We start from the raw sequence: 26,792 nt of genomic DNA, 5'->3' as shown, positions 1-26,792 counted from the left end.
GAGTTTATATCTGTAGGGATGACAGATGACCAAGGTAACAAATAAATCTTCAATATAATTTCAGGTAGTGATAAGTACTATGAGGAAAGACAGAGAAGAGTGATCACGGTCTCTCTGATAACACATTTGGGCAGAGGCTTGAATAAAGTAAGAGAGGTTAAGATTTGCGGAGGAAGCATTCCAGGCTGAGAATGCACAGATCCCAACCCCAAGGTGGGAATGAGCTCAGCTTATCTGAGGAACAGCAACAAGACCATAGGGCTGGAGTGGAGAGAGCAAGGAGTCGAGTCCTAGGGTAAGGTGGAGAGGTAAGCAAGGCCAGGCCATGTGGAGCTTTAGGGACCAGAGGAAAAGAGCAAAGACCTTGAATTTTATTCTATGTGTAATGGACAGCCAACAGAGGGTTTGAGGTAAGGGAGTTACATGATCTGATTTATGTTTTTAAAAGTTGACTCTGTGTGGACATAGATTATGTGAAGAGGAAATAGGGAGATTAGCTAAAAGGAAAGTGAAAACAATCAAGCGAGAGATAATGATGGTTTGGGAAGAAGCTGACAGGTGAGAAGTCAGATACTGGGTACATTTTTTTTTAATTTTTAATTAATTAATTTTTTAAAGTACCAATGTTTATATGGGTGATTACAGGGCACTGAGAGTAAGAAAAGGGACTCAACACAAGGAAGAACAGGAGGTAATGCCAGGTGATAGCGGGTGGAGTCTGCTCCATGACAAGCCTCGAAGAGGCACAAAAGCTGTGTCCACTGGCTACTTGGGAGGTCTCCCCAGCGGGAGAAATGGTATCTTGCACCAGTTCAGGGAAGGGAGGGAAGAAGGGGGAATTTATCCCCTGGATTTCTCCCATCTCCCATTAGTCAAATGTTATCCCAGGAGCACTAACTCTTCCACATTCCTGGGTTGCTAGTGGCTACTTGAGATACCAGATCCCATGTCCTGTGGGGTCATTCCATCCAAGTCTGGAAATGATGGGAGGAGACAAACTCTGGGTATGCGGCTGGTGAGTGCCGGAGAGAATCTGGTTTTGTACATAAGATGTGTTCATGACAGTCCAACAGTGTTTTTCTTTTACCAGAAGAGGGAACCTGGCATAATGATCAAAGACCTTTCCCAAGGTCACATAGCTAGTAAGTGGTAAATTCAGGATTTGAACATAGTCTTGGCTCTGGAAACTGGCTCTGGAAACTGTCAAAGACCAAGATAAGGAAGTTGGATTTTATGCAGCAGGCAAAGGAGAGTCGCTAAAGGGTTTCAAGCTGGGAATGATGTAAGATAAAGAGCTTTTTATAAAGCTCCCAATCTCTACTTTGCTCCATCTTCCCATGTGGCTGAACTTGGCACAAAAGTAGGTGGTCCCAGAGATGTGAGGACATCCAAGACAGTTTTTGAGCTCTGACTAGATCCAGAGCTCACATGGGCTTCAACACTGCCTCATAATCTTTCTGTCTTCATCAAAGCCTACACCTACCAAAGAGACTAGCTGGTCAGAGGCAGGCAGGATCTGGGCGGAAAGGTCAAAATGAGGGGAAGAGTAGATTGACCTAAAGACCAGGAGCAGGAGAACCAGCCATACATCCACTGTCAGCCAGTGGGTCTGGGGATGTTGGCACCCGCATATGAGCCCTTTGGTGCTGTCTGAGATGGTCAGATCTCATGAATTGTCAGCTGCACTGGTCACATTTATGGGGTCGGTATTTGGTGTGTATCCGAGTATGTCTTCCAAGTTCATCAGATCGGAAGAAGGACCAAGTACAGGCTTCCCACATGCATTTACAGGGCCTTTCACCTGTGTGTTTGCGTTGGTGACTCACGAGGTGGGAGCCCTTAGCTTTTTCACAGTTCTCTCAGTTGCAGCGGTTAAGGCCTTGAATCTGGGGATCTCCTCCTGGGAGCCCTTTCCTGAGCCCCAGAATACTGCTCTGCTCTCCGTGGAGCAGGTAAAGACTACTTAGGTAGGAAGGGGTCTTCCTGGGAGACTGGCTGGCTCACAAAAGAGCCCTGGGATTCCAAAGCCAGCAATAATGGGATCCAGCTGGGGGCATCCCTAAGTTGTGGGGTTTCTAGACTGAAACATCTGAGCCAAAGAGGGGAGCATTGCCTGGGCCTCAGTGGGAGGCACGGTTGTATACAATAATGTTTTACGTGTTAAAGGGTCTCTGTTAGAAGTTACTGTTGGGAAGCCAGAATAAGGCATTGTTCGCATTCTGATGTGGGACATCATTGGGATTCCACTGGCAGGTGAGACTGGCGGCCCATTGGGGGGCATTCTTAGATTCCCACCAAAGGTCGTGGCCCCTGGAATACTGGGCTCTCCTAAGGGCATTGCTTGGGGCCCCTGGAAAATCATCATTCCTGGCTGGGAAGGAGACATTCCCTGAGTAAATCATCTGGGAAGGAGTGAAAGTCACTTGGGGGCTCACACCGTGGTCAGGCAGCAACATACAGAACTGTGGTCCCATTTCACCAGCATTCTGCCTGGGTGCCTCAGCAGAGACCAAGGGGATCCTATCCAGTTCTGTGCACTGACGGACATGTTGAAAACCTGATGGGCCATGGTTCCGAGAGGTGTGCACTCCACTGCCTCCAGGAGATGAAGACATGTCCAAGATAGACAGTGACTTCTCAGTCTCCTCTGTGAACTGGTGCAGAGCCACATGCCACCGGCTCAGGCCCTTGGCTCCCTGCTCCATCTTAACCTGGGATCGGTTGCACATTGAGACTACACAAGGGTCCAGACCCACACCTGAGCAAAGCTCCTGGGTACATTTTTAATATAAAGCGCACAGCACATGTGAAGGACTGGATATGATATATGAGGAAAAGAGAATAATAAAAGACAACTTCTAAATGTTCTGCTTTAACAGCTGGGTGAATGGTACTGTGATGTGTTAGATGAAGAATCTCGGAGGATAGAGGGATCAGCGGGGAGAAGAAAAAACTCTGATTATGACACATGAAGAGAGCTGCAGTTTTTTCTTTTGGCCCAACCAGAGATTGAACCCAGGCCCTCATCAGTGAAAGCGCCGAGTCCTAACCACTGGACCACCAGGGAATTCCTGAGAGCTGCATTTTAGACATCCAAGCAGAGACGTTACAGGAAGTTGATATTCATGTCTAGAACTCAATGAAAAGCTTAGGGCTAAAGATACAAATTTGGGAAGAGCTCACTTAGGGATAGAGAATATATAAGGACTAAGGTCTAAGCCTCTAAGGAGAACTTCAACATTTAGAGGTCAGGAAGGAGGAGATAGCCAGCAAAGCTAACAGGAGAGGCCAGTGAGGAAGGAGGAAAACTCGAAACCACAGGGTCCTGGCGTCCAAGGGGAGAAGGTGTTTGGAGGAGGAGGGAGTGATCCACTGTCAGGTTCTGCTAAGTTGAATACAGCGAGGACTGAGGCCTGGTCACTGGATTTGACAAGGCAGAGGTTGTGACCTTGAGGAGAGCAGTTTCGGGGGAGTAGTGGGATCAAAAGCCCAGTGAAGGCTGGCTAAAGAAAGAATGGGAAATAAGGCAGTGAATTCTGTGAATTTTTCTATATAGCCAAGTCACAACAGAACGCAGCATTTAAGAACCTGGGTTTGGGGTAAACGAGAATACGTATTCATATTGCTTGTATGTGCATAGAATATCTCTGGGAAAAAAAAAGCAAGAAACTGCTAACACTGGTTGCCTCCAGAAAGAGCAGGTAGCTGGCAGGGGGACAGAGGTGGAAAAATGGCTTTCGACTTTATATCCTCTTGTGTTGTCTGGATTTTCTAACTGATTACATTTCCAGTATAATCTATTCAAATGAATGAAGAATTAAATGAGCTCATTTTAAAATGAGCTTTGGAATTAAAGCAGATCTAGGTTTGTATCTCTGCTTTGCCACTTACAGTTAAGTGACGTTGTAAAGTTGCTTAACCTTTCTAAATCCTATAAAATGGGTGAAATAGTACTTACATCATATCTATATCATAAGCCCATCAAAGTAGCATGCTTAGCACAATGCTTGGTATATACATATACATATATATATAATATATAAAGTACTCAATGAATTTACATATTTTTATAAATTCTCTTTTAAGTTTGTTTCCTGAAAATGGGGCTATTATGTTTCTCAAAGGTTGATGATCAAATGAAATTAAATGAGATGGTGTTCAATAAATAGCAGCTGCTATTACTATTACCATGGTTATTACAACCATAAGTGAATACTCTAATGAATCCATGAGCTGTCTGAATGAGGTATTCATGGACAGGCTGTCTGTTGCAAACCTGACTTCTTACATACCACTTGCAAACCCCACATCCCTCAAAGACTCTAGGCAAGGTAAGCTGACTTACATGACAATGAACGTTTGAGTACCTACTATGTGTCTGGCACTTGGTTAGGGGTTGTAGAAACAGAAAAAAAATTATACTGTACCTGCTCTTAAAGAGCTCAGTCTATACAGGAGAAATAGATAGTAAATAATTACCTTTTGGTGAGAGAAATAATAACAGAGCTACAGACAAATGCTATGGAAATAAGGTTATGATACCATCTAATAAGAATGACCGGCAACAACTCCAGTTTTCAAGAAAACAAGGTCTCTTGGGAAGCATCATGGTAGTGAATACCATAGAGGGGTCCTTTTGCTGCTAACACACCTTCTTTTTGCCTGGCTACCGCTTCCTTTTCCAGCCTCAGTCTAGACATCAAATCTTCTGGCAAGCCATCCCTCAACCCCTAAGACTGGGTTGGGTGTCCCCCATGTGCTCCTATCTGTACTTGCCCCATCAGAATACTAAGTACATTAATGGAAGTGACTTCACTTTCCAGTCTTTCCAAATAGATTGGGAGACTCTTGAGAGCCTAGACTGTGCCCATCATCATACTCCCAAAGCTTAACACGGCACCTGCAACACAGTGCTTATTGACGATAAATAAATAAAGTAACCTTGGGCGAGTATCTTAAGTCTTCTCTACTTCCATTTCCATTTATTTTATTCATTTATTTAAAAAATTTTTTTTGGCCGCAGTATGCGGGATCTTAGTTCCCCGACCAGGGATCGAACCTGTGCCTCGTGCAGTGGAAGCTCAGACTCTTAACCACTGGACCACCAGGGAAGTCCCATTTCCATTTATTTTAAAGAAGGAGCAATCTGCTCTGAAGGGTATATGGAGGATAAAAGAGGTCATGTTCTGGTTTACGCTAACATTGGAGTCCAGGGCCAACTGACCTACAATCTCGATGAGATACGCCAGGATCACCCCATCCCGGAGATCCTGTCGCAGGTCCTGCACAGGCTTCACTGTTGGCCTCTTCTTCAGCTGTGCGTTCACCCAGGCCACATATGCCTGCAGCTGTTGCTGGAAAATGAAAGGTGGAAATAAGGGAATAGTTGCATATTACTCTTATCCTCTACCCTGCACCCTCTAAGGCAGCATTTGAGATTGGGCAGTCTATATCCAGAGGGAGGAGGAGGTTTTAAGGAAAGAAAGAAAGATGGTCAGACATGGAGTATGTTCTAAAATTCTCTAGTTTTATGCTAGTCTCCAGGGATAAGCTAACCTCTGACTTGGGTGGCAGTGTGGACACAGGTACGCAGATGAGTGTTTCAGTGACTATGACTCCTGCTTTCCTTGAGTTTTGCTGTCAACCAGGGATAAAGGCTGGGCCAGAACCACAGCCAGTTTTCAAGTGTAACCACTGCTGCCAGCAACCCATTATGCTTCTCAGGAACAATCACTCATGTCCTGTATGCACAATGAACTGTGACACTCCTAAGAACTGATCTTGGGGAACCAGGAATCAACAGAAACCAAGCTCAGAAATGCCTCTCCCATAGCTGATTTCTTTACAATGAGGCTTAACTGAACCCAATCCAAGGTTTATTCTCCTGAGCCTATAATCCTGGGATTGCTACGGAGCTAGTTTTAATCCATGCTTTATATTGTCAAAGAGGATCTAGTTACCTGAAACCTGCACAAAGAAAGAAAAAGAAAGGCTATGACAAGCAGTGTTCCTGAAGACTGGGGCTGCAGATGGAGGGAGGTTTCATTTTTCAGACAAAGCTATGGTCCAGTACCATCAGAAACCCGTCAGACTCAGGTTGGACACATAACTCATCCCAACACTTAGACAACCTTACATATTCCATTTTAAACACAGCTTGCATTCAGGTGTTTATTCTGATTATCTGGTCTGAAGATGGGCACTAAATATCAAAATAGCACATGAACAATGTCAGTACAGGCAGCAGTCCTGTCTGATTTCTGTAGAAGCCCAAGACCCTGAACCTAAAAATTAAGTTCAAAGGCTAACAGTATTAAACTATAATTTGGTTAAAGTACAGTTGATTTCTAAGCCCCAAGTACTTCCTTAATGAAATGATGTTGGAAATTACTCACTGGCTGCTTCCTGGGCTTAAATGAAATCTTCACTATTTTCTTTCTCTATGTCGATTTGTGGGAATAAATAAAGTCCTTTGGAAGGTAGTGCTAAGGCAATAATCTATCAGCTACGGACAAACTATAGGAAGTGCAATGATCAGCAGGAGGTAGGGGGAGGAATCTGATATTTACTGAGTACCTACCATGAACTAAACACTATTTTTGATGTTTTATATATGTTTTTTAAAATAAATTTACTTATTTACTTATTTTATTTTTGGCTGCGTTGAGCCTTCGTTGCTGCACGTGGGCTTTCTCTAGTTGTGGTGGGCACGGGCTTCTCATTGCGGTGGTTTCTGCTGTTGCAGAGCACGGGCTCTAGGCACTCGGGCTTCAGTAGTTGCAGCACGTGGGCTCAGAAGTCGTGGCTCGCAGGCTCTAGAGCACAGGCTCAGTAGTTGTGGCACACGGGCTTAGCTGCTCCGCGGCATGTGGGATCTTCCCAGACCAGGGCTTGAACCCGTGCCCCCTGCATTGGCAAGTGGATTCTTAACCACTGCTCCACCAGGGAAGCCCCTATATATGTTTTAATGAGTTAATAATGTACCTGGAACACAGCCTGCCACACAGTTGATGCTTACTAAATGGTCATTATTATTTTCATTATCATTATCTAATTCAGTTCTCACAAAAGCACTGAAGGGTCGGTATCATCTCCATTCTATGGATGAGGTTCAGAGAAATTATGCAACTTCTCTAATGTCCCCATAGCTAGGACCTGGCAGACCTGGTAAGGAAACCCAGTAAAGATGGTCCAAGCATTTACCAAGGGCCTCTTGCTATTCAACTCACTCTGCAGAATAGAGGCGGCTGCACCTTCTGCCTTAACATGGGCCAGACTCCTGTCCAGGTCTGCTCCCACTGTACAGCCAAAACACTTGTGAGGCAGGCCAGGCAAAGGGCACTTCCATAGCAAACCACTATGCTCCAGGCCAGAAAGGCATTATGGGTAACAGCTGGGTCAGATTACCAGGCTTATGTACAACTCTCTGTATCAAATCTCACCCCCAACCCACCCTCCACACATTCCTGCTTAAAATCCTTCACTGGCTTCTCATTATCCTCAAGATAAAACCCAATCTGCTTAGCTGCATTTAAGTCTGTCATGTGCTGGCCCTTACCTCTTCTCCAGCTTCACTCACTCCCTTCCCCCACTTTTGCCCCCCATGTTTCAGTTCAGCCAAACCATGTGCAGTCCCCCAAATGCACCATGTTTTCCAGCCACGCTACCTCCCCCTGCTTGCCATCTCCTCTTAAATCTCAGCTCAAGCATCACCTTTTCCAGGAAGCCTTCCCTGACCCTCCCACACACCTCAGACTCCGATCTCCTTGAGGATGTCCTGTGTCAAGCAATCCATTCAACAAGTTGAGTGCAGGCACTGTTCTGCTATGGGGCTACAAAGAGCGTTATGCCTTCGAGAAGTTTGCAGGAAAAATACGAGAAGAGAGGGAGAGGAAGAGAAGCTTGCAGGCTGGTAGAGACAAGCACTATGACAGGTGTGTACAAGGTGCTAAGAGAGTATTAGCCCAACCTGAAGCCCATGCTCGGCGGTGGAGGGGTTCCTGAAGGAGGAGAGGAGGCAGAGGGGACAGTGAGCTCAAAAGGAGCTCAGGTCTGAACTACGCTCTATGCAGGAAGTTGTAAGAGTTCAAGATTGTTGGACTCAGAGTAACAGGTGCTCAACAAATATCTGTTTGAATCAGTGAATCATTTGTCACATTTCATCAGGCCAAGACTTAAAATGATTGTAAAAGTTAATTATGCAAGGGCAGACAAGAACAAGTATTTTTCATCATCAGGCCAAGACGATTTTACTTAAGTAACCATAGCCTTCTTTTGGTCAATGAATAAAAGTAAGTTGTCTCTGATGCAAAACTACTTTGAGGCTCCAAACAGTAATGTTCATGCACATTAATCACAGCTCTGGTCTTCCAGTAAAGAGGATTCTACAGCATAATAACTGTCACCACTTTTCTGAACACCTACGCTGTGTCAAGAGCTATGCTAGGTCCTTAAACACATTTTCTCTAATGCTAATCTGCCAGCGATATTTTACTGTATCTATTTTGCCAACTGGAAACTGAGGCTCAAAAAAGGTGAAATAAATTGTTCAAGGCCACCCAGACTGTAAACCATATGAAATTCACCCTGACTCCCAAGCCAGTGCTCCTTCCACTCTACACTCGACTACACTGCCAGCTAAATTAACGCATCCCGGAGGTTCAAATGACCTCACCAAAACTCTTAGAATGGAAGTCACTTCTTCCACCACATCCAATGTTTGAGTCTCTTGTGTAATAATCTACAGTAAGTAGTTGTCTACTAATAAAAGTGTGCTCCCTGGACCAGCAGCATCAGTATCACCCAGGAGCCTGTTAGAAATGCACTCCCATAAAACATTGTAAATCAACTATACTTCAAAACAACTATACTTCAAACAGAATAGAATAAAATAAAATAAGGGCTTCCCTGGTGGCACAGTGGTTAAGAATCCGCCTGCCAATTCAGGGGACACGGGTTTGAGCCCTGGTCCAGAAAGATCCCACGTGCCATGGAGCAACTAAACCAGTGAGCCACAACTACTGAGCCCACATGCCACAACTACTGAACCCCACGCGCCCAGAGTCCGTGCTTCTCAGCAAGAGAAGCCACCACAATGAGAAGCCCGTGCACTGCAATGAAAAGGAGCCCCCACTCACTGCAACTAGAGAAAGCCCACGCGCAGCAACAAAGTCCCAATACAGCCAAAAATAAATTAAAAATAAAAATAAATAAAAATAAAATAAAATGGAGGGCTTCCCTGGTGGCGCAGTGGTTAAGAATCCGCCTGCCAATGCAGGAGACATGGGTTCGAGCCCTTGTCCAGGAAGATCCCACATGCCGCGGAGCAACTAAGCCCGTGCGCCACAACTACTGAGCCTGTGCTCTAGAGCCCGCAAGCCACAACTACTGAGCCCACATGCCACAGCTACTGAAGCCTGCGTGCCTAGAGCCCGTGCTCTGCAACAAGAAAAGCCACGACAATGAGAAACCCGCGCACCGCAACGAAGAGTAGCCCCCGCTCGCCACAACTAGAGAAAGACTGCGCACAGCAACAAAGAGCCAACACGGCCAATAAATTAATTAATTAATTAATTAAAAAAAAAGAATAGCGGGACCCTTGAATTGGGTCCCCAATTTCTAATAAATAAATAAAATGGAAATGCAGACTCTCAAACAGTGCCCCAGCCCTAATGAATTAGAACCTGGTTTTGTTTTTTGTGTTTTTTTGAACCTGTATTTTTAAAAGAGTCCCCTCATCTTGTATTTTCTCTGTCCCAGCTCTGTAATCAGCTATTTCTCAAAAGAAAACAATTCTGGCTCCTTTTATTGGAGAACAGTTTTTAGAATCCAAACTTTGGGCATGAGGTGTACTCATTCTACTTGGGTAACATTCTGGGCCCTCTCGGTAGCAGAGTAGGAAATATGTGTATGTATACACACATACACACATATCTGTATCTACTTATCTTGACAGACTGATGGAGAGACATACCATGAATTATCCTGATCCCGCCTCCAGCCCAACACCACAGGGTTCACCTCTCTTTTCCCTTTTCCTTATATGTAACTCCTTTCTCCCACAGTGAGAAATCTGACTCTATTCACAGTATATTTACCAACATTTCCGCAGTCCTAGGAAACACATCAAATAGTTTGACTTGCTAATCCATACCTTGTGAAAAACAAATTTACTAACCAGAACATAATATTTGTATATAGTTCTTTTTGTCTTTGGCCTTACAGTGTACACTCAAAATACTGATTCCAAAGTGACTTAGGTTAGTTCTTTTCTTTCCACCACCTTCAGTGTGGTTATGTTACTAACTGCAATAATGGTTAGGTACATTTATTACAATTTACAGTCCATTTTGGGTTCTCCTCACGTCTTGGTGGATTTTAATTATTTATTTTTGGGGTAGGAGAAAGATTACCATGATTCTAAAAGTCAGAGCTATATAAAAACATATATTCAGAAGTATCACTCCTCCATCATTCTTTCTACTCCATTCCCTTTTCTCCATTCTTTCCACCCCATTCCTATCCTCCCCTGTAGGTAACCAATCAGATTCGTCCTATGTTATCTGGGGAAAAAAAAGAGATGTATATTTTCTTATTTCCCTTTCCTTCTTATGTGAAAAACAGCATAGCATTGATATTCTTTTATCATCTGCACTTTTCACTTCAATTAATATTCACTTAATATATTCTGGAAATCACCCCATAATGGTCTAGAGATCTTCCTTATTTTACAGCTACATAGAACTCCATTATGTGGCTATACCATAATTTATTCAACCACTCTTCTACATATGGGCATTCAGGTTTTTTCCAATATTTTGCAATTAGAAACGCTGCAGCAATGAGTAACCTTATGCGTGCGTATTTTCATGTTGATGGAGGTCTACCTTCAGGGTAGATTCAAAGAAGATTGCTAGGTAAAAAGGCACATTAAGTAGATAGCTTTATCATATATTGCCAAAATCCCTGCCAAAAGCATTGTATCCATTTGCATTCCCAACAGCAATGCAAGAGAGTGCATTTTCCCACAGCCTTGCCAACAGAACATGTTGTCATACTTTTAAATTTTTGCCAGTATGACAGATAGGTGAGAAATTGTATCTCAGTGCTGTTTTAATCTTCATTTCTTTAGTTATGAGTTTGAACCTCCTTTGGTAGGTTTAAGAATTCATTTTATATTCTTATCTTTTATATCTTTTTTATATCTACATCAATTATCTGTTCACATCTCTTTCCCATTTTTCTATCAAAGTGTTTGGTCCTTTGTGCCTCCATTTTTAAGGGTTCTTTATATATTAGGAATGTTACCCTTTTGTCTTTGACATATGTTGTAGAGATTTCCCAGTTTGTCAGTCATCTTTTGACTTGGTTTATGGTAGTTTTTTGGCCATGAAAAGGTTTTCATTTTTATATAATCAAATTTACTGATATTTTATTTTATTGCCTCTGAATTTTGAGTCATGGTCAGAAAGCCTTTCCCTACACTTGAGGTGAAAGAATTCACCTCTGCTTTTTTCTAGTTCTCATATGGTTTCAAAATTGTTTACATTTAGATCCCTGATCCATTTGGAATTTATTCGTGTATGATATGAGATATAGATACAATTTATCTTTTTTCAAATGGCTACCCAGTTGTTCCAGCACCATTTACTAAAAAGACACTCTTTACCCCAGGGATTTGAGATGCCACCTTTATCATATACTAAATTTACAGAGTTTAGGTTTATTTCTGGACTTTGTATTCTATATCACTTGTATATTTGTTTATTCATGCACCAGTACCAAAATGTTTTATTTGTAGAGGCTTTATAGTATATTTTAATATCTGGTACTAGTCCCTCCCCCTTGAAATTTTTCTCTTTTTAATGTTTTCTTGTCTATTCTTGCAAATTTATTTCCCCATACGAACTTCCATAAAGCCTGTCAGAATTTTTATTGGGATTATATTACATTTATAAATTGACATAGCCAGAACTGTTACCTTTATGATGTTGAATCACCTATTCAGGAATAGGGGGTGTCTTTCCATTTGTTCAAATGTGTCTTTGAGGAGTGTCTTAAAGTTTTCCTCTTGTAGGTTTTATACATTTCCTGTTAAGTTCACTTCTCAGTATTCAATTCTTCTTTATTGTGATTATAAATGTGGTTTTCTCTACCATTACATTCTGTAATTGGTTACTCTTTGTGTATGTGAAAGCTGTAGGTTAATTTTATATCCTGTTACCTTATCTTCTATTGTTTGTTTTATCAGTAATTCTCAATGCTTTCCAGGATTACTGTCATAACATCTACAAAAAGAAATAGTTTTACTTCTTTACTAAGCCTTGTGCCTCTAATCAATTTCTAAATACCCCTGGTACAATGTTGACCAGTAGTGGAGATAGTGGGCATCCTTACCTGTTTCTGGACTTAGAGAAAATACTTGTAGTGTTTCCCAATTTAGAAAGTGACTGGTTTTTAGGAATAAGGTATGTGTGTGTATATATATATATTTATTTATTTATTTTATCATGTTAAGAAAGAATCCATCAAGTATTCTTTTCTTTTTATTTTTTCGACTTCTTTGGGGTTTTGTTTGTTTGTTTATTTATTTATTTTTGGCTGCGTTGGGTCTTTGCTGCTGCACGTGGGCTTTCTCTAGTTGCTGCAAGCAGGGGCTCCTCTTCATTGTGGTGCACAAGCTTCTCATTGTGGTGCACAAGCTTCTCATTGCGGTGTACGAGCTTCTAGCTTCTTGTTGCGGAGCACAGGCTCTAGGTGCATGGGCTTCAGTTGTTGTGGCATGTGGGCTCAGTAGTTGTGGCATGTGGGCTCAGTAGCTATGGCTTGCAGGCTCTAGAGCACAGGCCCCGTAGTTGTGGTGCAAGGGCTCTAGAGCACATGCTCAGTAGTTGTGGCGCACGGGCTTAGCTGCTTCGCAGCACGTGGGATCTTCCCAGACCAGGGCTGGAACTCACGTCCCCTGCATTGGCAGGCGGATTCTTAACCACTGCGCCACCAGGGAAGTCCCTACTTTTTTGTTTTATTTTTATCACACACTATAAAATACAGGGCATGCTACACAATACACTGCATAACCTTCTAGCAGGGGTAGACGAGCGTAACTGAGTTATTTTTCATCCATCAGGAAAATGCTTCCTTAATCAATGTTCTCCAAACCCTTTAACACATAGTAACGATTAACTCCAGAGATGCGCCTATGTCTTTCCATCAAGTTCCACTGATACGAATAATGGGCAACCATTTTTTCCTTGCCCCTGTTAGTGAACCTGTGGATGCGCGCAGTGGCCTTTCGCAGTTTGAACGCGCATGGTAATGACGGCGATCCCAGAGTGAATCTCGAACCACATCTCGATGCCGTTACCAAGCAAGTCTTATTTTCTTGAGTGGTTTTATAAGGAACGGGTGTTAAATTTTGATGAAAGTTTTGTCAGCATTTATGGAGATAATTCTATGATTATTGTTCCTGAGATCTAGTATATGTGGATTTCCTAATAATGAACCTACCTTGCATTCCTGGAGTTAATCCTATTTGATCATAATAATTACATTTTTAGTGTGGTTTTGAATTTTGTTCGCTAATAAAATATTTACTAGTGCTATATTAGTACTATATTTGTTGTACTTTTTCATGGGTATTCACAAGTAATATTAGTCTGTAGTTTTCTTTTTTGCACTACCATGTAGGTATATTCATAAAATGAAGCAGGAAGTTTCTCCTTATTTTCAATCCTCTGACATCATCTGTAGAGCACTGGGACTGTCTGACGAGTGGAGGTTTGGTAGAATTCCCCTGTGAAATAATCTCTGCCTGGTACATTTTTTGAGGAATAGGAATAGTTCCTTATTAAGGTTCTCTATTTCATCTACAGAAATTGGTCTGTTTAAATATTCCATTTCTATCAATTTTAGTAATCAGAATTTCCCTCAGAAATTATCAATTTCACCAAAGTTTTAAAATTTATTTGTACAGACCTGCAAAGACTGTTACAGTTTTTTCTGTTTCAAGGATTACTTCTCCACTCTCATTTCTTATTTTGTATATTTGTGCTTTCTCCTTTTTTCTTCCTCATTATGTTTATTTTCATCATCTTATTTTGTCTATTTTTACAAATGGTTTCAAGAATTATTGCTATTCTGGACTAAATCCCTCTAAAACCATAATATCTAGAACCAAACCCAATACTCTGGCTATAAAATCAGACAAGATGTTTCACATTCTTTTCTCCTTCTCTTCCCCTTCTTCCTCCTCCTCTTCTTCTCCTTCTTTTTTTGTTACCACCTCACATAGTTGACTCAGTGCTATCAACCAAACCTCTAAAAATTTTTAACACATTCTGCTGTGAAGCCAGTCTCCTCTATTTCCATTCTTGTATAACTGGTCTTCTTGACGCATATTTATCTTTAACAAATTTCAACTGGTTAGATCCCATCTCACAAGATCCTTCCAGACCCTGTCATTTCATGTATTCATTTATTCAAATCAACCAACATTGCCAGGCATTGTGCCAGGCCCACTGATTACAGGCATATAAATAACTCTAATACAAAATGATTACTGCAACAATGGAGAAGTGTTAAAAAACGCTATCTATGCACAGAAGGAGCAACAGGATGGAAGGATGAGGCTATTAGGGAAAGATCAAGAGGAAAGAAGACATTTGTCTGGTTCTTTAAGGATATTTGCCAATTGGAGAAGAGTAGAAGGGTATCCTAGTGAGCAGTAATAAAAAAAAAAGAAAGAAAGAAAGGAAAGAAAAAGAAAGGAAGAGCCTGAAGGCATATGGTATCTTGGAGGAACAGCCAGTTAACAAATCAGTGTGTGGGCAGAGGTGTAAGTGGCAGGCAATGATTTTGGAGAAATAGGTCAGCACAAAACCTACCAGAACTTAGACTTAAAGCCTAAAGAGCTTCAAAAGGAAAGCATGGAGTTTTGGAACAGGAGAGTGAAACGGTGAGACATGTATCTTAGAAAGGTCACTCTGGACACAGCAGAACATGGGACAGAAAGAGCAGCATCCAGGCAATAATTCAAGTGAGAGAAGATGAAGGCCTAAACTGAAGCAGTACAGTCAGAAAAGGACAAATTACAGAATTAAGTCAGCGATGACTGACAGGAGGTAGGCAGTGACGAAAAGAGAGAGTCCAAAACGTCATACGTGTGTGTGTGTATATATGTGTGTGCATATAGATTTATACAGTTGACCCTTGAACAACATGGGTTTGAACAGTGTGCATCCAATTATAAACAGACTACTTTCTTTTTTTTAACCTTTTTATTAATTTATTTTTTTATTGCAGTATAATTGATTTACAATTTTTTTTTTTTTTTTTTGGCTGTGCTGCACAGCTTGTGGGATCCCAGTTCCCCAACCAGGGATCGAAGTCGGGTCCTCAGCAGCAAAAGCACAGAGTCTCAACCACTGGACTGCCAGGGAATTCCCTACACAGATTCTTTTCAAGAGTAAATACGACAGTACTATAATGTCTGTGGTTAGTTAATGCAGATGTGGAGGGACTGTGGGCCTCCAAAGGGCTACCTATAAGTTATATGCAGTTTTCCCACTATGCGGAGGGTTGGCGCCCCAAACCCCCATGTTGTTCAAGAGTCAAATATGTAAATATTTATCCCCCCCTTCACGTTGATTAGAGATGTGGAACTACTATTACCATATTACAGGTGTGGAAACCACGGTTCAGAGCAACAAGCCCAGGGTCACAGGGCTGGTAAGCGGCAGAACAAGGATCTCAACCCAGTGCTGACTCCAAATCCTGGGATCTACAACACCCACAAAAGTAAGGTGAACCATAAGAAGTTATTTTGGCAGGAAAGGGAGTGAAGAGAGAGGGCACTGAGGGAAAGAAGAGAATGAAAATGCACTGAGTGCCCATCCGTGTCAGCCACTGAATGAAGCTCTTTGTATGCATTATCTCCTTTAATCATCATATCCAGTCATTAAAATCGATATTATTAGTCCCATTTTTCATATGGGAAACATTGCTCAAGATCATAGTGCTGATAAGTGGTGAAAATGGAATTTGAACCCACCCCATCTTACTCTAAAGAATGTATTATTTCTACTACAGCAAAGAAAGCATACAATGAGAGAAAAGGAAGGAATGCTCAGGTCAGAGGCTGGGGTATATCAACATCAAAGGGACAAGTGAAGTGAGCAGCAAAAAAAATTCTTTTAGGGAGTCCCCTGGTGGCCTAGTGGTTATGATTCTGGGCTTTCACTGTAGGGGATCGGGTTCGATCCCTGGCTGGGGAACTGAGATCCTGCAAGCCTCGCAGCGTGGCCAAAAAAAAAAAAATTATTTTAGAACATGCAATCAGAGAGACAGGCGAAGAATCAAGAGAAAGTGTTATGTGGGAATCCAAGACCAGAGAATGTTAAGACGGGTGGTCAAGAAGGTCAAATGCTATAGAAAAGTCAGGCTGAGGACTGGAAAACCCATTTCATTTACATTTAAGAGGCTTTGGTGACCTTTGTGAGAACTGATAGCATGCACGGTGGGGTGAAAAGTCAGACGGCAGTGAACTGAGAAGACCTCAGGAAGGAGGAAAACAGAAATGGTGAGAGGAGGAGAGAGGGTATTTGCTGGAGAGGAAGGTGTGAAGGAATGAGGGTTTTTTAGGATGAGAGGATATTTGCAGGCTGAGATGAGGGGTTAGTGAAACAGAAACAGATACAAGGGGAGGAGCATGAATGAGGAGGGAAGAGGGCCACTTCCTCTGATGATGATGAGAGCCAGGAATAGGTACCTCTGTGGGGAGACGGGGAGGTGGGGAAGACGGCAGCTGAAGGAGCTCAAATCCAATTGCCCCTCTATCCATTATAAAGTAGGCACGTCTACCTGTTGAGAGTGAAAGGGACAGGGAGAGTGATGGAGGCTTCAGGAAAGGGACCCTGTGGGAAGCTGGAAAGAGCTAAAGATTTCCTGGCAACATCAAGGACTCAGCTGGGGCTGGAAATCATAATTTTGTAATTGAATCAACCCGCAAGGTTCTGTGTTTCCTCTAGAAGTGCTCAGCAGGCCTGGGCCCTGAGTGGAGGAAAGCAGTAATAGGCTAATGTAGGACCAGAACTGGTCAGAGGAGAGGCAGAGATCGCTAAGGCAAAGGAAGTGAGGATGGTGATGAGAGTGTATTTGAAGGGATTGATCGTGGAATCTGCACCTGGGAGAAGAAACTAAATGAAAGCTGATAAACTGAGAAGATGGAGAAGAGTAAGGAGAAGAGAACTTGATGCGATTGAAAATAAGTTTCATGGGAATGGAGGAGTGTGGAAATTGGGGCTTTGAGCACTGAGTGGAGTTTCAGAGTTCAAGATTTCAGGGGTAGGGCAATTCTGTGGAATAAGATGCAGGATGTGGCCTCAGTACGTGGCCTTAGTGAAGTGGCAAAGAGGGGGAAAAATCATTGCAGTGGGGACGGTCAAGGAATTGCAAGGCTGGAGTATCTTCATCATGGATCCTGAAGTCATTCCAGAAGAGTGGTAGATGGTTAAATCCTGAGGATATTTACTATTCTGCCCAGAGTCATGTGATTTTTAAAACTGATAAGCATGTCTTCAGTGCAATCATTGATAAAAAATTTTAGTTGGGGCTTCCCTGGTGGCACAGTGGTTGGGAGTCCGCCTGCCAATGCAGGGGACACGGGTTCGTGTCCCAGTCTGGGAAGATCCCACATGCCGCGGAGCGGCTGGGCCCGTGAGCCATGGCCACTGAGCCTGCGCGTCCGGAGCCTGTGCTCCACAACGGGAGAGGCCACAACAGTGAGAGGCCCGCATACCGCAAAAAAAAAAAAAAAAAAAAAAAATTTTAGTTGAAGAAAGGCCTTTGTCATGTCACTACTATGTCTGCATGTTGATCTGTTAAGTGGCATCTAACAAAGAGATCAGAGATTCACACGTGAGTGGGACTATTCTTGTCCACAGGTTAAGGGTCACATTGACTTCAGATCTCGGCCTCTCGCTTTAAACCTAACTTGGGAGACAACCACTAAACCAAGCCTCAGTTTGTCTCCTCTTTGACTTGAAGATTCCTGTACTTCTCACCTAGGGGGCAGGCAAGACCTAGTTCTTGCTATAAATGCCTGCTGCTGGCTCTGAAAAAAATTGATTTGAAGGACAAAGTAGATACTTATGAGGACCAACCACACCACCCACTTTCCTTCCCCACAAAGATGTTTATCTTAAAATAGGCCTGGGGTGCAAGCCCAGGCCCTGAGTAGCTCTGCTGCTAGGTTTTACAACTGACTACACCTGCTCCTGCAGCAGATGAAATAACATGTGCTTTTTGTAAGAGGCTGTTACCCTCTGGGCTGTTGGACTAGTAGTTTTATTCTTATTTTCCTCCTCCTCCTTTTTGCTTCATAATCTTTTTACAAATTATAACTTCTATGAACTCCAGATATGTAGAATAGGGAAAAGCAGAGCTTCTCTGTTAGGGCTGGGGTGGGAATCCACAGGTCAGTTCTCTTACTTTCTTTTTCTCTGACTCCACCCACCCCCGACCCAGACCCCCAGACATCTGAAATAACTCCTTAGGGCTTCTTTCAGCAGCCGGGGGAAAAAAGCACTGCATTTTGTTTCCTTCTAGCACTGTCATTTTGTAAGTCTATTATTCAGTGAAGACAAGATGCAACAGGTTCCAAAATATGAAAGTATCTTGGTTATTAAGAAATATATCTTGAAAATGCCCCCCAGTTCTTGATCTGTTTCCAACAGCAGCTGGAGAAGCACAGTAGGACCACAGTCAGATTCAAATCAGGCCCCTGGGGGTGTTGTAGCTCACAGCTCTTGGGGTAGCTGCCCAGCTCACAATAATTCCCTTCTCTAGAAACACGCCCCCTCTGCAAAAACAGTGGTGGGCCCCAGGACCAGCTGGTATCATGTAACCCCATCTACTGGCCACAGGTGACTGGTCTAGCTGAGTTGATTGGTCAAATCCAGCCAATCCCTGGAATTTTTTGATCTGGCATTTAGGAATCGAATCAGTTTTCTCTCTCTGTCTCTGACAAAGTTGTAAGATATAAAAGTTGGATGTTGCCATAAGCCATGTTGCCCACCTGAGAGAAAAGTCATTTGTAGTGAGAAGGAAGCTACCCACAGAAAGAACCAGAGATAAGAGACAGAGAGCAGAGGGAGAGATCCTGCCAGTGTTTTGAGATCTTGATTTTCATTGTTTCTGGGACACAGCCCAATCCTTGCACTTTCCATGGTTTAGTTTTTCAGCCTTTTCCTTGGATTCCATGAGTCAGTAAATTCCACTTTCTATCTCTGCCATTTCAAGATGGGTTCTTGGCACTTTACAACCAAACTAATAAAGGAAACAAGACAATCCAACAGACGATGTCAGCGGCAGCACAGAAGTAATCTCAGTCCAGGATTAACATCTCTCATTTGTTCTGGGGAAGCTAGAAGGATGCCTGTGCAATCCAGAAGTTAAGAAAGACAGAGTTTTTATGACTATCTGAGTCAGGCCTCAGGGGGAGGAAAAGTAGACATAGCAATAGTCAAAACTGTGTGAGCAGGATTTTGCGTTGATGAGACTGGACCGCTAACGCTGTGAGAGCAGTGGTAATACCAGGGAGCGGCTGGAGGTATCTCCATTAGCTTCCTCCAGGTCACTCCAAAACCGAACAAGAATATGAGGTAAAACTCTTCCAGAACAGACAATTCTGTCCACATTCTTCCTTTGTGCAAGGAAGCTTTCTTGTCACCAAATGTAACTTTCTTTCTGTTTTTCTTTGGGACCTGAACTTCCTTCCAAACAAGTCTGTAAACCCAGCCTCTGCTCTCTATCTACTCTAAGCCTCTAGGTCAAAGAGAATTCCTGCAGGGGACTTATGCCATTAGAGTTGCAAAAGCACTGACCGGGCTTCACCAGGGAAATCTGTGATACCTAGTGTTCCCAGTGGAGAAACATCCAAGGAGTTGGCTTTACGGCTCCCTGCTGGCCAGCAAGAAAGACAAACATGAAAAGCAGTGCTGGAGAGAGAGCTCAGGAGGAGGCCTGAATGGCTCAGGAAGGAAATCAGTTCTACAGTGAAACCAGATACCTGTTTAGAACGCTGAGACCCTCCTCCAGCTGCAGAAGATGAGATGGGGGTGGAGACATTGCTGAGAAACTGAGAGGAAGGCAGGAGGTTTGGAAACCTGGAGTTATTACTGGCCTAAATTCTCCCAGTAAAAGAATGCAATATTGTATTTCTTTTCTATTAACTCTTTCAGGCCTTTACTGAACCAGGAAAAGCTATTCATTGAACCTGATGGGTAATCACTTAAAAATAAAGTTAGTAAGTAAAAATATCATTAAATGTCTTCTTCCCTGTATGGGCAGAGCTCTTTGTATTCCTGTTCAGCCCAGTGGTCAAAGAATAATGATATGATGAAATCTGAAAACATACCATCTCCTAACCTTATTTTAACATTTCCATTAACTGTGAGTTCAACAAACACTCTGTTTCTTCATGAGTACATGTTACAAGGTAAGTCCTCAAAAAATGCCTGTGAATGAATGAATGAAGTATCACTGTATGGTCTACGAGTGTCCCTTATAGAAACAGAGCATGGAGCCCACCGTTAGGGCCTTTCGGATTGGTCCCCTACCCCCTTACCATACCTCACCACTGAAGGTTATGTCCATGACCACTCGAAGGGGGCCTGGTTTAGAGATAACAAATTAGGAAATACACTCAGGAAAACGTTAGTTGGAATCTTTGGTTCGCACAGCCTAGACAAGAAGGCCAGTCAAGGCGGCTGAAGCACTTCCAATGCTCCCCAGCCTCTCTGAACTGCCTGGGGGAGTGGCACCTGGCAAACCGCACCCTATCACTGATCCACATGCCTGGCCAGGCCATCACTCACCGCAAGGAACATAAAACTGCCTGACAGCTTGCTGCCAGGGAGCATCTGTTGAGCTGGCATTGACTTCTGTGGGAACAAAGCCAAGGAGCCTGGGTGAGGAGAGCAGAAATCAGCCAGGAGAGAAAAAAGAAGGCTAGGGGGTGTGGTGCTCTGCTACACTGAAGATTTAACAGGCCTTTACTTTCTATAGTAAATCACAGAGGAATGCATTGTGGAAATGACTGAGAGTCTCCGACTGGCCCATGCTGCAAATCCTCCTCCATGGAAGGCATGGGGCACTTAGGAGAGACGTGCCCTGCAGCTGCTCCACCTGCCAATCCCCTTCCTCACTCATTCTGTGTCCCCCTTATGGGCATGACACCACAGAAAGGCCCTTCCTGTATTTCTCAGGGCCTGCAGATGACGCTGAGGCAGATGACTCTCAATGTGGGATTTAAATTTCTATTTTTCTAGTTGGAGGGAAAATTGTAGGGAAAGTCTTCCAAGTCATCTGTTGGAATGGTTAAGGCTCAGAGAACTGATTTCCTGTCAACCAACATTTTAATAAACCATTCCCACAACTTCCAGTCCCTCAGGCCATTACACTGCAGCCGGGCACAAGCTGGCTCTGCCTGACAAGCAAGATTTCTGTATAGTCAGAATTTTCCCAAGTTTCCACTCTGAACACTTGCTCTATTTTCACTGGCCTGTGAGCGCCACTTGGGCACAGATTCTATGTTATTTGCCTTCTATTTCCAGAGCTTGGCACAGTGCCTGGTAAGCACAGTAATTCAGTGACTGTCTATCGACTGAGTGTTTGCATGCATGTTTACCAAATGAGCAGGAAAAAAAAGTCTGGCTTCAGTGATCAGGTAGGTTGGTAAATATTTGGTGCTTTTCATGATATAATTAGCTGGAAGATATCTCTTTCATCTCCCAAAAACACTACCTCTTTTATGACACTTAGCACATTAAGCACCCTTTATGGTTTTTTCAGTACAACTATAAATCTCTCTCCCTATAAATTCATTGGCAGCAGGGACCAGGTGTTTTTCAATTATTTTATCTATCCCCTCACCCAGTAATGAACTAAATAACTAAGTGAATGAATGCTTACTGGCCAAACCATATTGTAGTCTCAGGTTTGTCAAAACCTTTCAACACAAGCACCAAAGTCTTTTTTAAAAGAAAGTTCAGCCCCCAGAAAAAACACTGGCACGTGAATCAAAGACAACATTCAGGGCTTCCCTGGTGGCTCAGTGGTTGAGAGTCCGCCTGCCGATGCAGGGCACGTGGGTTCGTGCCCCGGTCCGGGAAGATCCCACATGCCGCGGAGCGGCTGGGCCCGTGAGCCATGGCCGCTGAGCCTGCGCGTCCGGAGCCTGTGCTCCGCAACGGGAGAGGCCACAACAGTGAGAGGCACGCGTACCGCAAAAAAAAAAAAAAAAAAAAAAAAAAGACAACATTCATATAACATCAATACCAAGAGGCAGAGAAAACAAATAAATAGCTTTGAGGCAGAGGCAGAATGGGGAAATTCTGACCGATAGAAAGCCTGGCCAGGCCCAGAACATAGGAGACAGGGGACGACAGCCAGGGTGAGCTACAGCATGAGGCAGTAGCCAAAACTTGTGGATAATTCACAATGCAGATCTGCTGTATCAATAAAAGCAACTGCACTGACAGCATTGACATGGATCAATCCTGTGAGTAATTTGTTAGGTGTGTGGAGGCCAGGAAGGTGGAAGAAGACAGGTGGTAGAAGAAAGAAAGGAAGGTGGTAGAAGAAACTGATGTGCATAGTCATCCATGAGTGGCAAGTGGACTGAGAACAGAGGCCAACAGTGGGTAGAGGGAAGCCTTGATCCAGAGGGCAGAGTTTCACTGCTGCAGGGTTCGCCTATAATTAACCAATTAGGGCCACAGCTTCATTTCCTGTGGCAGTTTTCTCTGCCATAGAGAATGAGGTCACAGCCCTAACCACATAGACCTATAAAGCATCTGGGTGATAAAGAACAGCTTCAGATATGCCTGGTTCATTCCCAGGAGATGACTGGGTATGTAAGTGGTATTCTTAGCCCCAGTAGGAAGAGTTTCTCAGAGAAATTGAAGTGTATTCTGACATTAGCTTTTAAGTGCCTCTTTACACCCTTATCACATGACTCTAACAGAAGAGACTGAACATTACTGGATCTATTAAGCAACCCTAGAGGCTGGAATAGGTCAAACAGGGCCCCACTGACTCTGAAATGACCAACTGTACCATTATTCAGTAGCACTATGTGTGATCCCATATGAGAAAAGCATTATTTAATATAATTTATTATGTATATGAAATAATTATTTAAACTGTAAGGAATCATTGAGATTAAACATATTACTATTATTTAGACAATGTCAATTTCTCAGAGAAAGCGAAAGTACCTATTGACTATCAGAGTTCAAATCTACTAAGAAAAGGGAGTGGACTGTACATTAGCCTGTGGAGGGCATGGAGGGAAGTTTACAAGATGGGTAGAAAAATCCAATTTCAGAGAGGGAAGAGAGGCATTACTGCATTATTCTAAAGATGAATTAATTATAAAGTTGTCTGTTATTTTTATGAAGACTCTATTACCACCACAAAAAGAAAAGTCTCCCGCTCTCCTTTTCCCTTATATTTTATAAGAATTGGGTGTCAGGAGACATTTATGGAAGCACCAAAGCGTGAAAAAGAAAAAGACAGTCTAGCCCCTTGGTTTACCTGGCTCTTCAGCTGAAAGGTTTGGAGGTGAAATGAGCAGAAGGCAAAGACTAGGACTCACTCTGTGCAGGTTTCCTCTTCCTAATAAGATAGTGGAACCTGGTCCCTGGGGACTGACTGACAAAAATGGGAGACCATAAGATGGCCTAAGGAGCTTCTATGAGGCTCAAGACCAGGGGAGGCCCAAAGGCAGAGAGTGAAAAAAGAATACTGGAAGCACTCAAAAAGGTGGCTTCCTGGCTCGTCTGTGTTTCAACTCTCAGACTGTAGCTCTTTGTTAACAATCCCCTTCCACGTGTTCAAAGGGGAATGACGCAAAGATGAGGACCTGCGCAGTGCAGATGGGACACAAGCTCTACCCTTCAGCGAAGGCTGTGACACCCCTCAGCCAAAGGAAAATTCTGTCTCAGTTGGTTAGGTTGGGACAGCATGTGTGCAGTTTTCCTCTCTGTGTCAGGAAAAAGGCTGGGGCACAGGGGCCAGGAATGGGGAAGGATCTGAGGCAGGTCAGGCTGCAGAGCTTCTTAACTAAAAACAGGAATTAAGGAAAGAGTCTGTAGTGCAGATGTAGAAAGAAAATCTTATACACAAATTCATGAGAATGGTTACCTCCAGGGAAAAGGCCAGGATGGCAGGGTGGCCAAGGCACTCGGTCTTGCCTGCAATGTTCATATTTAAGAAGAGAATGTATTCATATGTTAACTGCTTAACAAAAAAACACACTTTAAAAAAACTTAAACTTAAGAAAGAGCGACATAAAGGGAAGAGAGGGAGAGGGAGAAAGGAAGAAAGACACAACTAACAGTCCAGCTCTCCTCGTAGGGGTCTCCCTGGATGCTGAGATAAGGCAACCCAAGGGGTGGGGTGCAGAAGCAGTGGAAGACATATGGAGCAAATTGCAAGGGGCAAAGGTCCTAAACCAGGATGTCCGGAGTCACAAGAGAAGAAAATGGAATAAATAACAAAATTCTGAGAGAAAACATTGAAGAGAAAAAGACTCCCCGCCAGCCCTAGCCCATACTGCCTGTCAGATTGAGGCCCCAGTTTCCCACTCTCACACAGAAAGGAACAAACACCGCTCCCCTGAACTGGGCCCAGAAACCTCTCTCTCCTCCTAGGTCCTGTCTGCCAATCACACCCGGGGTTGTTGGAGAAATGTACTGCCCTAGATTTAGAAAGAGATGTGAACATGAAGCGGGCACTTCCTGTGGACCACCTACTCACCCTGCCCCCTCTCAAACTTTCTACCAATGCAATGACACCCCACCCTCCCTTGGCTCACCCACTTAGCTCCTGAAACAGAATGAGCACCTCTGCCATATATTCACAGGCTTCCTGGGGATTTCCTTAAGGCAAAGCCTGGGGAGACAGGAGACCACTTCCTTTGGAAGGAGATGACCTCTGAATTTGTGGTCCTGTCTTCTGGGCTCAGGGAAGATCATCGCCCAGCTCAGCTGGAAGTCGGCCCTTCTGATTTCACCAGGCTCTTCTGTACCGTACCCACCACCTTAGCCTCCTTAGGGCTCTGTGGGGGGTTTGTTCTGGGGTCCCGGTGAGGATGGGGGCAGAAGAGGACCCCTCCCAGAGACTAGGCGGGAGGCGCTAGGGCAGGGGAGCTGGGGTGCGGGAGGAGCGGACAGTTACCTCATTGAAGCCCTCCTGCAGGACGTCCAGTAAGTTCCCCCGGGTTAGGCAGGCTAGCATTGTTCCTGCCGGGCCCCCGGGGCGGGGTCTCCGGGCCCGGCGGCCACCGCCTCCTTCTCCTTGTGCACACAAAGACTCTCGGCTCAGCTCATTGGGATGTCTCCGGAGTCCCGCATGCCACTTACTGGAAACCTAGACCCGGGCCAAACTAGCGGCTTCCACTGGGCATGCTCGCACCCGGGCTCCGCAGGAGGGGCCCGGGCGCTGTCGCGGTTCCTATAGAAACTGCTGGGCGCGCACCCAGCGGTGGGGCGCTGGCTGGGGGCCCCCTGCCCGGCGTGCGTCAAGGAGAGCCCCGCGGCGCGCACACACACACACACACTCTCACACACCGGGCCGGGGGATGGGCGTGTGTGCGTACGCTGCACACACACACACACACACACACACCAGGCTGGCCTGCCGGCGTGTGTATGTGCATGTGCTGTGCGCGCGCGCGCACACACACACACACACACACGCACACATACAGACACACACAAGTTATGATGACTTAAGGCCTCAAGTGCCCCACCACAAGGTGGGTAGGAAGGGGAGTGAATCATAAGATTATTTTTTCCCCCAGACTAGCTGAAAATAGCAACCTTTTTCCACATGGGGCCTGGACAGTGAAGTTAGGCTAAAGAAGGGGAAACAGAAAGGAAAGACACAAAAAGAGGATAGAGAGAGCTTTAGTTATTGATGGTATTAGGGTACATTTAATAAAATAGTACTAAACCAATCACAGGATCACAACAGAAACATCAAGGGTGAACCAAGGATGAACAAGGTTTTACCAAAAAACCTGTCTTTCTTTTTCAAATGACTGCTAAAATGTAAAACCCATATTTTAAATGAGTTTTAAATTAATTAAATGGGTTTTAATGAAAATGGGTTTAACTGCAAAATGTCCTGGTACTTTTGAAAGGGTTAGGTAAAAGCTTCCTCAAGTGACACAGAGAGCTATTCCCCTGTTTTTAGTTATTCCAGTCACAGTCATATTTATTTTTAAAAATACTAATCATCTTTTCTCTCAGTGCACACCCTTGTCTCTATAGGAAAACTGGAAGCTGAAAGAACACCCGTATTATGTTACACCTCGTGATCCCAGATGGGCAGAAGGGTTTACACAGTGTTAAGGCGTGCAGAAGGTCAGGCCTCGCCCAAGGACACAGCTGGACAGTGACAGAGGCTATTTGAGGAGCTAGGACTCTACACTGGTGATTTTGCAAAAGGCCCAGATTCCCTCCCCAAATCCCATTAGTACCTTAGGACGAAAAGTCAGTCATGGCTCTTGTTCAACCTAACTGACCTCCTCCTCAGGTCACTAGAAAAGAAGAAAATCCTTATCCAAAGCAGCTGGAACTAACCACATCTGCCTGAATGTCTAAAGCTGCTAAGCACAAAGAGAAAAGACACCCCTCCCTCTGACCACTGCAAAGAGGAAGCAGAAGTCAGCCGAGGTGTTAAGTGGCTGCTGCTGGTTGAATGCTGTGGGTTCAATTCTGGCTAAG

General features: G+C 43.9%; 1 protein-coding gene and 1 pseudogene across 4 annotated transcripts in view; both read right to left on the bottom strand.

Moving 5' to 3' along the window:
- Positions 1-26,792, bottom strand: part of DIXDC1 (DIX domain containing 1) — a 73,243-nt gene that overhangs the window by 37,935 nt on the left and 8,516 nt on the right. For 2 of the 4 annotated variants that reach the window (XM_060304036.1, XM_060304037.1), the window contains one exon: positions 5,225-5,354. In XM_060304036.1, coding sequence (XP_060160019.1) covers positions 5,225-5,354 — 130 coding nt within the window. Of the gene's footprint in view, positions 1-5,224; positions 5,355-25,239; positions 25,489-26,792 lie in introns of those variants that run through there. The other 2 variants (XM_030836860.3, XM_030836851.3) reach the window with 2 other exon arrangements.
- Positions 1,557-2,705, bottom strand: LOC115842202 (Krueppel-like factor 17; annotated as a pseudogene).

The sequence above is a fragment of the Globicephala melas genome, chromosome 8 (genome assembly GCF_963455315.2).
Source record: "Globicephala melas chromosome 8, mGloMel1.2, whole genome shotgun sequence".
Classification (NCBI taxonomy): Eukaryota; Metazoa; Chordata; class Mammalia; order Artiodactyla; family Delphinidae; genus Globicephala; species Globicephala melas.
This window is presented reverse-complemented; position numbering and strand designations above follow the sequence as displayed.